We start from the raw sequence: 12,146 nt of genomic DNA, 5'->3' as shown, positions 1-12,146 counted from the left end.
TATCCACACCCCAGGCTGCTCAGTTTAAGAGATCCATGCTCTTTGTATCTTCCCGTGCCCTCCATCATGCTGTCTGTTTAGTTTCAGAGAGAAGCACAGAGACCCAGAGCTCCCTGGAGCCCGGTCTGAGCACCTCAGTCCCCAGTCACCATAGCCTCTTCGCTAGCAGGTAAGCAGCAAGGTATACAGGGTAGGGGCCACTTGTGGGGACTGCCGTATCCTGATTCTTGGCTGATTACTGATGCAAGACCTTTCGCTGCTCCAGAAAAAGCTGACCCTACTCCATCGGCAGGTGAAAAAAAAGCAAACCCCACATTCAAGCTGATGTGCAGCCAAGGTGATGAGGGGCCAGATGGCAGCTGTGCTGTCAGGCGTTCTCTGTCCTCTGGGAATCCAGTTCAGGCTCCATTCTGGAACAACGACAGGCTTCCATGTTGTGATTATCTGTTGCTCCATGAGGCAGCATAACAAACCCCATAAAATGCAATGTTTAAAACGAATAGTTTCAGGGCGCCTGGGTGGCTCAGTCTGTGAAGTGTCTGCCTTTGGCTCAGGCCATGATCTCAGGGTCCTGGGATCGAGTCCCATGTCAGTCCCCTCTCATGCCCTCTGCCCCTTCCCTCCACCCTGGCTCATACTCTCAATCTCTCTCTCTCACTCTTTTTTTTTTTTTTTAATATTTTATTTATTTATTTGCCAGAGAGAGATCACAAGTAGATAGAGAGGCAGGCAGAGAGAGAGAGAGAGAGGGAAGCAGGCTCCCTGCTGAGCAGAGAGCCCGATGCGGGACTCGATCCCAGGACCCTGAGATCATGACCTGAGCCGAAGGCAGCGGCTTAACCCACTGAGCCACCCAGGCGCCCCTCTCTCTCTCACTCTTTCAAATATATAAATACGATCTTTTAAAAAGTAATGGTTTATTTAGCTTTTGCTTATGCGAGTTGGTCAATTGAGGCTGTGCTCAGCTGGGAGGTTCTTCTGGACCCTTCTGGAGGCCCTTGTGCTCTGTGATCAGTCGCAGCCTGGCTAGGCAGCTTCAATTTTGGGGGGTGGCTGGCTGTTATCCGGGGGAGTCCTGACTCTCCACCAGCAGGCTAGCCTGGGATTGTCGTTATGATAATGGTAGAGTTGAGAGAGAGAGAGAAGGAAGGGATGGAGGGAGAGAGAGGCACAGGGCATGGGTCATGGAGAAAAAGTGGCTGGTTTTGGAATCAATCTGACATAGATGCTCAAATTTGCTCCAAAACCACATGGGGCCATATCTTCCTGCACCTGGAACATTAGGAATTTTGAAGTTTGGGTATTTATTTCTTTACATGTTGATTTGTTGTCCTTCTATCATCAGCCCAGGGCTGTGGCAATACTTGATGTCACATACACAGCTGGGGTCTTGACCGGATGCTGTAGGGCTCATCTCATAGTAATTTTTTTTCCTGCTATTTAAAACTCTGGTTCCCCCCCCCCCAATGGAAAGAGCTTTTTTTTTTCTTTTTCTGATTCCATAAACAATGTATTTTTTTTTTAACCAAAACATTTCAAACACTATATAAAATTCTAAGTAGGAAAGTTAGCATCCCCTGTGACCCCATCGCCAGCTTCAAGTTGTTCAGGAGCTGGGGTCATAGGACCTGCCTGTCCTGAGCACAGTGAGCTGAAGCAGGGTTGTGAGGTGGGGAAGAAATGAACTGGGACCTGGCCCCTTGCACCCCACCCCGCTTCTGTGGCTCTGCAGCCTCAGCGACCTCCTTGGAAAAGTACACACGGTAACTCTCCCCCTAGGAGTGGGGCGAAGGGAAAGTAGGGGATGTGCCCTGTCCAGTAGAGCACCTGTGCACCGTGAGCTTTCATTGTTGGTGGTCATTTCCATTGTGTGTCATCTTTCCTCTTCTTGACTGCTGGCCAGTGCTCTGCCAATGGAAGCTCCCACAGAGCTTGAGATCGAACAGCAGCTCAGCTCTGGCTCCATGCTCCCAGTGTCTGCAGAAACCTCACAGTCAGCAGTTCCTTCTCAAAGGGCTTTTCTGCAAAGAAAAGGAAAGGTGAGCAAAAGAGGACCAAAAGACCTTCTCCCAAGAGGTTTGAGTGGGGAGCTATGTGGCTAACACCGTCGTTGAAAATGGGCAGGCTCCCTGGGCTGAGATTTTCAGCCCTGGCATCACCCCTTCTTGAACAGCACTGCCAATAGCTGAAAATTGTTTTAATAACCACATAAGCCCTGTGGTTTAATCATGAAGGGATGAGGGTCCCCTGGAGCAGGGACAAGCCCCTGCCTGGCTGTTCACAGAGAAGGCTGCCTTTGTTGGGCATTTGGCCTGGGCATCTGCAGCCCTTTGGGAACATCAGACCCAGATGCCCCCCAAAAGCCTTCGTTTGTTGGCCTATCTGTTGCCGAGAGATTTGCTTAAAGCTCCTTAGCCAATTTGAGAGGAGTTGAGCCTAGAGTAGCCTCGGGACATCCTCTCCTTTGTGGCTCTGGGCTCCCACACTCCCCATGCCCCTGCCACTCTCCCACATTCTCAGGTAGACAGGGTCCGGGACACCTTCCTCTTCTTTGGCTTTTTGCCATGATCACTCAGTAAGGACACTTCTATGAAACTCTCTCAAGACACACATCATTTACTGCCTGGCCTTCTGGCCTTTGGAGCAGGAGTCTGGTTGGTTTCCTTGGGGGGCACATTAGTAGGTCTACCCAATCCTATCACTCTTAGATTTGGGTGAGCTTCTTAACCTCTTGGAGTCCCAATTTTCTGACAAATGGGTTGAGATTATGCACCGCACAGGATGATGGCCGTGTGTAACTAATGATAGGTATGAAAGTATCTCCCCATCACAAGACTGATACAAATGATGTGAAATTGGAAAGAGCTGCCCGTGCATGTTATCGATTCAACATACAGAGCTAGAAAAACATTCATCCAATCGAAATCTAGAGGTATTTGCTTTAGAAAATCTCTAGCATATAATATATATTCGTTTTATATAATGTGTTTTATAATTTTGATACATACAAAAGATTATGTAGTGATGTGTGAATTATGAAACACACAATGAAGCAGACACCCAGCTTAAGAGCTAGGACAGCACCAAGAGCACTCTACCCACTGTTAAGACATCTGCTTTGAGATGCCCAACTTCACTGAGTTGAGCCCTGTTGAGCCTCCCCCACCCCCCTCCACACCCCAGCCCATTGAGCCCCATTTCCCTGAAGCCTGTTTCCTGCTGGCTCCCAGGAAGGGAGTGCTGCTAGAGGGTGAGGGGAGGTGAGTGCAATGGGGAAGCCCAGTCCAAGAGCTGGGGGCCAGACCCCCTGGGATGTGACTTCTCTTCTGTACCATGAGTGACTCTTGAGTGTTTTTCCCAGTTCTCTAGGCCCGAGTTCATCTTGCTGGCTGGAGAAGCCCCGGTGACTTTGCATCTACCCGGCTCAGTTGTGGTAATTGCTGGGATAACTGGGCAGGGGTGGGGGGTGGTGAGGGAACCACCCTGCTGGGCAGTCCTGGAGGCTGACTGACTTCTAACTGCGGTTTCAGGCTGGGGTGCTCGCTCTCTCCTCCAGACTCCTGCCAGAGCTCTGGGCTAAGTCACACTCCTTCTTCCTGTCCTTCAGCACTCCCCCTTCTCCTCAAATAGGAGCCCTCTGCTACTTCTGGCTCAGCCTTGCTTGTCTTTCCAGACTCAGCTCAACTTTGTCACCGTAATGGGTCAGCAAATATTGTTTAAGCATCTAGCACGTGCCAAGCACTACTCCTGACCCCATACTGTTAATGTGAACACAAGAGGGTCCTTTCCACATGCAGCTTTCATCCTAGTATATCTGCATTTGTCTACTGTCAGGTGGAAAAGTCAGTCTTCCTTCCCTTAGCCCCACTTTCCCAGTCTTGGGAAGACTGTGGACCCTCGAGAGATTCAACCTCTGTATGGAGAGGCAATCGGTGCCTGGATTGGGGGTGGGTGAGAGGCTTGGCCCTGCTAAGACCCACTGAAAGGTGATCCCAGCCCAGAGTGGGGACAGTCACTGCCACACCCTGCTCTGAGATGTCTTGGGGGTATGTGTTCTTTCCTAGGACCCTTCCTGAGCCAACCCTCTGCAGAGGAAGGGAGTGATAAGCTGCCCTGGGTGGAGAGTAGAAAGGGGGAGTGGAAGGGCCAGGTTGAGGTGGGATGGAGCACCTGTTAGCTGCTAGAACCATTCTGGCAAGTGGGGCCATGGAAGCCCCGTGTGTAGCTCCATTGTCCCAGTGGACCTCACTTAGAAAAACACATGTTCAAGGACACAACTATTAAGAATGTCAAGAGGGCAGTTGTAGAGCATTAAACCCAAGCAGAGGGCCCTTTGAACACATGGGGTGGCCCCCGCATCTCTCTCAGCTGATTCATCAGGGAGACTCGGAGGATGATCAGCCCTGCCCTGGGTCATATGGGAACAATCTCCCATAGGGTCCTCAGGTCCGTACTGGCCCCTGGAGTGTGGGGCCTGCCCCTGGGTGCCACAACGGATAAGGTGTGGCCATAAAGTCACGCATGCCAGTGTCCATCCTTAACTGTCCTCTAATGAGGAATTTGTCGAGGGAGATCTGGGCCAGGCTTGCTGGTGGGCTGTGGGCTATGATAGTAGAATGATGGGGGCATTCTGGATGACTGAGCAATGGTGACTGTGGTCAGCATGGGGCTGTGGTGGCAGATGAATCTGGAATTAATTGGAACAGGGTGAAGCAAGAAAGCAGACGGCTGCTCATCTTTGGATGTGGCTCTGGTGACCGATGTCTGGATTCGGAGCAATCTCCTTAGCCTTTAACCTCCTCACCAACCTGTGCCCACCCCTCTTCTTTCTTCTGAGCTATCCCTGGAGGAACAGATTCAGGGTGATCAACACCCCTGTGACATCTGATCCATGCAGGAGGGCCCTGAGCAGCCTAAGTCCTCCCAGGAAGCAGAGCCCAGGGGGTGGCTGGGATTTCAGGCAAGCAGAGGCATGTAGACTGGCCTCCCAGCCTTCGTGGCCCCTGAGGAGCATGGCAGAGTGAATTTGGGTCCAGTTCTGCCTCTTACTAACTCTGGCACCATCCCTTGCTATTCTTACTTCCCTTCCTACTAAGCAGGTCCCTTACTGTCTCTGAAACTCATCTCTCTTCTGCTGGGTAGGAACCCTAACTTCTTATTTCTTAGGGTTATTTGTCACGATGTGAGACAATGCATGCCAAGTGCTTAGCACAGTAGCCAGCCACAGCAAAGACTCTGTGTCATGTACTTATTGTTACAGTTGACACTATCTATTGTTTTCAGACCAAAAAAGGGAAATCCTATTTGGCTCTCAGGGACCTCTGTGTGGTGCTGTTGAGTGGGCAGCGTCTGGAGGTGAAATGTGACATTATGTCAACAGCGGGAGCCATCTTCAGCGCTGTCATGTCCCTTGTCCACCTTGGGGAGTTCACCTACTTTGGCTTGGCTTACATGAAAGGTGAGTGGCTCCTGGGCAGCCCACGGTGGACCTGCTGCTTCAGGTGACCCAGATATCGAAAAAAATTGCTCGAGGCTGGGATGCACCACCTTGCACATCTAGACGTCTGTTAGCATGGGGAAGGCTTCAAGGACTCATTGCAAGGTGTCAAGGAAGCACAGAAGATGATAATGAAACTGTGTGTGAAAGATAGTGCGGGTTTCCATGAGGGGCTGGGAGTGGCTGGTCCGTCTCAAAGCACTGGTGTCAGACAAGTGAACACTGAAAGCATTTCCACGTAGGCGGGAATATGATGTGGAAATATGATGTGCCACTGTGCAAAACTGTATGGTGGTTCCTCAAAAAATTAAAAATTGATTTACCATGTGACCCAGCAATTCCACTTTTGCGCACATGCCCCGAATAATCGAAAGCAGGGTCTTCAAGAGAGATTTTTACGCCCATGTTTGTAGGAACGTTGTTCACAGCAGCTAAAATGTGGGAGCCACCCATGTGTCCTTTGACAGATGAATGTGCGAGCAAACTGTGGTCTCTACATATAATGGAATGCTATTCCACCTCAAAAAGGAAGGACATTCCAGCATATGAGATAATATGGGTGAATCTGGAGGATGCTGGGCTAAGTGAAATAAAACAGTTGCAAAGAGACAAGTATTGCATGACTCCACCTGTGTGAGTACCAAGGATAGTCAAAATCGTAGGAACAAAAAGTAGAATGGTGGTTGCCAGGGGCTGAGCGGTGGGGACCAGGAGATATGGTTTGATGAATTTGATGGATTTAGAGTTGCAATTCCACAGGATGAAGCATGCTGGAAGGTGGTGATGGCTTCCCAACACCTTGAATATACTTAATAGTACTGAGATGTACATTTAACTATGGTTAAGATGGTAAATTTGTTATCGTGTGTATTGGCCACAATAAAAAAATTTTTTTTAAATTTCCAAACAATCATATAGGACTGATGGGAAGTCAGCACCCCACACAGGACCCAAGTTAAGAGTCCATTATAAAGATCCTGAAGGAAAGCCTTCTTCCTTTCTTCCCATCACTGCCCTTCCATTAAGGGGCTCGTCTACGCAAATACATCTTTGCTGTTGTCGAAGCTCTTTAACTACTGTGCGGGATAATGGGAAGGAGGCGGGGTGGGGATCATTTGGGCTTTCAGGTTCAACTCTGGCTCTGCCAGCCTACCTTGCTTAGGAGTCCTCCACTTTGTGTTCTTCTATTCTCCCATCCTCAATGGGAGCAGCTCGGGAGGCACTGGAGGACAGACTTGGTAGGAGTTCAAGTCCTGAACATGGATTGGAGTTTCCAAGCTGGCCACTTTCAGGTCAGAAGGTGAAGATGACTCCACTCATGCCCTGTCTAGTTTGCTGGGGCTGCTAAATGAAATACTGCAGACTAGGTGGCTTAAGCAACAAGTCTTTATCTCTCACAGTTCTGGAGACAGGGAAGTTGAAGGTTGGAGTTGGAGCATGGCCAGATTTGGGGTTCTGCTCCTGGCTCCCAGATGGCCACCTTCTCATGGTGTCGTTTTACATGGAAAAGAGAGTGATCCCTGGTCTCTTCCTTCTACTACACTAATTCCAAGATAAACCCAATTACCGTCTAGAAGCTCTACCTTACCCCCGTTACACTGGGTGTAAGAACTTTGGGGAGACACATACATTCAGTCTATACCATGCCCATGGCTGGGGGAGCTTGGGGTTGGTCCAGTTGAGACAGAGGGTCTGGCCCATGGCAGGAATAGAATATATACTCATTCCTTTGTTTTTCATTTTATCTGCACAGGCAGTAGCTGGAAGGCAGCTTTCAAGTGATTATCTTCTCTGAGATAATCAGATTTCTGCTCTTGGAGCTGAGTTCCTCTTCCTTGACTCTCTCTTTTTTTGTTTCCGACTCCTGGCCCTCGTAGACTCAACAAGGGCCCTGTGATGACAGGTGACCAGGACAGGTGTCCTGCTCTCTCCTGCCCTCAGATGTCTCCTGTCTGACCCTTCTGGGCAGAGCTCAAAGCTGAGGGTATAAAGGAGTGGTACCTGCCTGACTGTTTTTCCCTCTCGACTTTTATTTCAGGGAAAGAGTTCTTTTTCTTGGACAATGAAACCAGGTTATGCAAAATAGCCCCTGAAGGCTGGAGTGAGCAGCCCCAGAAGAAGACCTTCTCAAATACCTTCACTCTCTTTCTGAGGATAAAGTTCTTTGTCAGTAACTGTGTGCAACTCCAGTGAGTGTGCCAAAATTCTTCATTTGTTCCTTCAGGGACCTGGGTCTGTGCTGGCTGATGTCAGAGTTAGAGATAATGGATAGCAAGTGCTTGGAGAGTTGTAAATTGTATGTAAATAACAACAGTCACTGTGATTGATCTTGTTGATTAGATTCCAGTATGACAGAAGAGGGGGAAGTCAGTGTTTGGGCCCTGGTCAAAATGAGCATTTGCCCCTTTGTTTCAAACATGGTCCACTCAAAGTTAAAGTTCTCTGTTGTCCCCAACATGACCCTCCATCAGCAGCCCAGGGATCAGGGTTGGAGGAAAGGGTAATGTATGACTATGGAGTTGGGTCATTGCCTCTTTGGTCCTTTGCTTACAAAAAATATCACCTGAATATCAGTTTTCTCACTTAAACCACAGAAACTAACATCTCTGTGGGCATTGTGTCAAGTGCCTGGCACATAGTGGTCCTCAACTCGTGGCAGGAGGCATGATGTGGATAAAGGAGACCACACTCATCTTACTGACATTGCCCTCTAGGTTCTGTTGGCTTGTATCCCATCTCTTGTCCTTTCCCTGTTTCCCAACTGAGAAAACCCTCTGGTTTTAGTGTTCTCTTTCCCCCCTCAGCATTTCAGTGGCCCTTATTCCTGCATCTCTTTCCCAGGCACAGCCAGACAAGACATCAATTTTATCTGCAGCTTCGGAAAGACATCCTGGAGGAGAAGCTCTACTGCAATGATGAGACTCTGCTGCAGCTGGCGGTTCTTGCCTTGCAGGCTGAGTTTGGCAATTACCCTGAGGAGGTAGGGGTGGAAACCTGATGGGTGGAAACCGTGGTGGGGTCACTGGAGAAGCAATTATGGAAAAGGGGGAACTATTAGAAATATGGATACTGGGACTTTGAGAAGTGTTTTAGCATCTACCACTAAGATTGAGGTAAACGGTATCCTACCATATATCTACCCATCCATCCATCCATCCATCCATCCATCCATCCATCCATCCACCACCATCTATCCATCCATCCACCCATCTGTCTAACTATCCAACCACCCATCCACCCATCTAACCACCCATCCAGCTGTATATCTATCCACCCAAATACCCATCCATCCATCGATCCATCCATTGATCCATTCATCCATCCATCCTTCTTTTTTTTTTTTAAGGATTTTATTTATTTATTTGACAGACAGAGATCACAAGTAGGCAGAGAGGCAGGCAGAGAGAGAGAGAGGAAGCAGGATCCCTGCTGAACAGAGAGCCTGATATGGGGCTCGATCCCAGGACCCCGGGATCATGACCCGAGCTGAAGGCAGAGGCTTAACCCACTTAGCCACCCAGGCGCCCCCCAACCCTCTGGTGCTTTTTGACATCTCCCTCCCACCTCTTGACCAGGAGAAGTGATGATTCAGTGATGTCTTGATAATAAGTTACAGAAAATCAAGCTCAGATTGGCTTGAATACAACATGTAATTTATTGTCTTGCAAGAATGAAGTGTCCAGGTCCTCCCTACTATTCTGATGGCTTCTAGCCCTTTTACTGCTTACTTGGTAGGTTCTTCCTCTCTCCTTTTAGCCTCCAGGGCTGGGTTCCCAGCCAAGTCTATGGCTTGCTGGGCATAGGGACTCAAAAGACATCAGCAGGCTTTGGGCTTCCTGCATCTCTGGGCTGTGCTCTTCTCTACAGGTTTGTCTTCAGTGGCCTCTGGATTCTACCCTCCTTGCACAAAGGGAGGAACTTCCTCTATCTCCCACTCTTTCTCCCTCCCTCTCTCTCTCTCTACCTCTCTTGGTAAGACCATGAAAATCCTGCAGTTCTGTCTCATTAGTTCTGATAGGATGTCATGTGTCCACTGAAGCCAATCGCTGTGGCAGGAGATGCCACGCTCTGACTAGTTAGACCTGGGTCACATAGCCACCGTGAGAACCAGGGTAGAGTTCACACTATGCAAAAGCATAGACTGAGAGGGAGGAGTGATAGCTTCCATTTCCGGAAAGAGAGGAAGTGGTGGCACATGGCTAAAAATATATGTCTGCCACCAGTGAGCACTTAGTGGTCAGCCATGCTACATCCCTAGTGACCAAAAGAGCTGTGTTTGGCTGGAGTTCTGAGTCTGCTGGTTTCATTCAGGTCTGGCCTCGTGTTATGGGCTGAAGTATATTCCTTCAAAATTTCTTTGTTGAAGCCGTAGCCCCTAGTACTCAGAATGTGACTGTATTTGGAGATGGGGTCTTTAAAGAGGTGGTTATGTCAAAATGAGGCTTTCTGGTTGGGTGTTAGTACAATCTGACTGGAGTCCGTGTAAGAAGGGATTACAACACACAGAGAGACACCACGTTGCTGGAGTACAGGGGAGAGGCTGTGTGGAGAAAGAGGGAGACGGCGGCCATCTGCAAGCCAAGGGGAGAGGCTTCAGAAGGAACCAACCTGCCGACACCTGGATCTTGGGTTTCTAGCTTCCGGAACTGTGAGAGAATAAATTTCTGTCATTTAAGACACCCAGCCTGTGGTATTTGTCATAACAGCCCTGCAAATGGACACACCTGGAGTCTGAGAAGGGAAAGCTGCAGCCACCACCGAGTGTGGACACCATGCAGAGATCTGTGGTCTTAGTCCTCACACAATGTGGGGTGCAGAGGGCAAGGGTGCGTGATGTCTCAGCCTGCCTGCTTCGCCTCAGTAACTGGGTTTAAGAGAAAGGACGAGCTCAACGGCTTGAACCTGGAGGCAATCAAGAAGTCCCTCAGGAGGAGAATGGATCCAGAGACTGGGGTACATCCAGGCCACGAAAGAAATGGCTCTCGGGGCTTTGGAAAGAGATGAGCGAGCTATGGGGAGCTATGGGGAGCCAGGTAGGGAAACTCCCGCGTGTCTTGCTGACTGAGAGAAGCCGGTCAGAAGAGAAGAGGTGAACCCACCTCACGGTTCCAACTCCATGTGACATGCTGAAGGAGGCCAAACGATGGAGAGGGTCACGAGATCAGTAGGCTGGAGAGCCGAGTATGAACTGTAGCAGACAGCATCATGGACGGACAGGTGTGGGCAGAGGGTTTCTCCCCCTCTTGGACCAGGTTTGGCTTCAAAGGAGTGCAGCCCAAATTGGAACCAAAGGAGGCAGGATGCTTCCCGAAAAATCTCAAGGAAAAGTACTGCAAGCAACAGGAATAGCTACTGGTCAGGCTCTGGAGGAAAGGGTGGAGAGATTCAGCCCGTTGGCCTGAAAGTTGGCGGTAACTGTCTTCTCCCAGAATATGGAGGCATCGGAGTAGTTCTAGATGATGTGGAGTATTTTCTTACTTAGGGACGGTGACATTCTGAGGAAATATAGAGACTGAAAAGTTAAAATGGTTCTTGAGAACAGTGGCTTTCAAGTGTTCTGTGCCACGACCCATGATAAAACAACAACAAAAAAGGTAGCTGTTATAGCCCAATGTTATCTTATGTTATGTTTTGTTATGTTATAGCCCCCCACACGTACAGAGAACAGAACTGAAGCAAAAGTTTAAGAAACAAGATGCACCCTTTCTATTTGTGATACATACAGGGATTTGCTATTCTCTTCTAGTTCATTTTACAAATGCTGGCTAGTAAATGGCTATTAGTGGCTGAACTATTAATCATTACCTCACTAGTGTGTTAGAAGCTGCAGTTTGAAAAACCCTTTTTAGACTATCCTAGAACCATGTTTTTTTCCTGCAGTACATCTTCTGAAAGTACTGCCATGTCCAGAGTCTTCCAAGGCCCTCTTTGTGCCCTCACTCTGCTGCATTTTTCTTCATAGCATTTACTACTGCCTGCCATGGAATATGTCCTCAGTGATCAGCCATCCTCCACTCCAACTCCTTCCCCAGATCCTGGGGAGCCTCGACATCTCTCACTGCTGTGGACCAGAGCAGTTCCAAGATGCTCTCTGCTGTCCTCATACGGCCCCCAAAGGCAGACCTTTCTCTTTTACGTGTATGTGTCAAGGCAGCAGATAACCCAAACCCACTCATTTGGGCCCCCACTCCCTCAGTCCTCATGTACAGAGGGCCCGCTCCATGCTTGGTATCTTCTAAGCCCTCTAACTCTGCAAAGCCCATGTTATTTCCACCCCCGGGTGGGAAAGATCGCACCCCCGTGAGTCTGGGGAAGCTAGTGAGATCCCAGCCAGGAATCACTTATGGGCCTTGCTTTGCTGTGTGTCAGGCACTGGGCTGGGTGTATCAGGGGTGTCAGGGAGACTCAGACAGGAGGGCCTGTCCCTGTGTCTGTGTCTTTGAGGGAGCTAGAGGGGAGGGTTCCCGCTGTGTGGCACTAGCTAATGCAGCTGGGAGGCTGGGCAGCACTGCCAGCCAGATCTGGGATGAACCTCCTGTGCCCTCTGAAGGGACTTATATTTTGTCTGATAAATGGTTCTAGTGCTGGGGAAAAAAAATTAATTTGGAAACCACTGCAGTGAAAGACTGGGAGCCACTGAAGAATTCTA

General features: G+C 49.2%; 1 protein-coding gene across 1 annotated transcript in view; it reads left to right on the top strand.

Moving 5' to 3' along the window:
- The window catches only part of FRMPD2 (FERM and PDZ domain containing 2), an 86,493-nt gene that overhangs the window by 16,014 nt on the left and 58,333 nt on the right, over positions 1-12,146 (top strand). Inside the window, exons 6-11 of the mRNA XM_046027784.1 lie at positions 82-169; positions 1,904-2,039; positions 3,362-3,433; positions 5,284-5,458; positions 7,536-7,686; positions 8,339-8,477. Coding sequence (XP_045883740.1) covers positions 82-169; positions 1,904-2,039; positions 3,362-3,433; positions 5,284-5,458; positions 7,536-7,686; positions 8,339-8,477 — 761 coding nt within the window. The remainder of the gene's footprint in view (positions 1-81; positions 170-1,903; positions 2,040-3,361; positions 3,434-5,283; positions 5,459-7,535; positions 7,687-8,338; positions 8,478-12,146) is intronic.

The sequence above is a fragment of the Meles meles genome, chromosome 13 (genome assembly GCF_922984935.1).
Source record: "Meles meles chromosome 13, mMelMel3.1 paternal haplotype, whole genome shotgun sequence".
Classification (NCBI taxonomy): domain Eukaryota; kingdom Metazoa; phylum Chordata; class Mammalia; order Carnivora; family Mustelidae; genus Meles; species Meles meles.
Note: the sequence above shows the minus strand (reverse complement) of the source record. Positions and strands in the feature narration are given on the sequence as shown.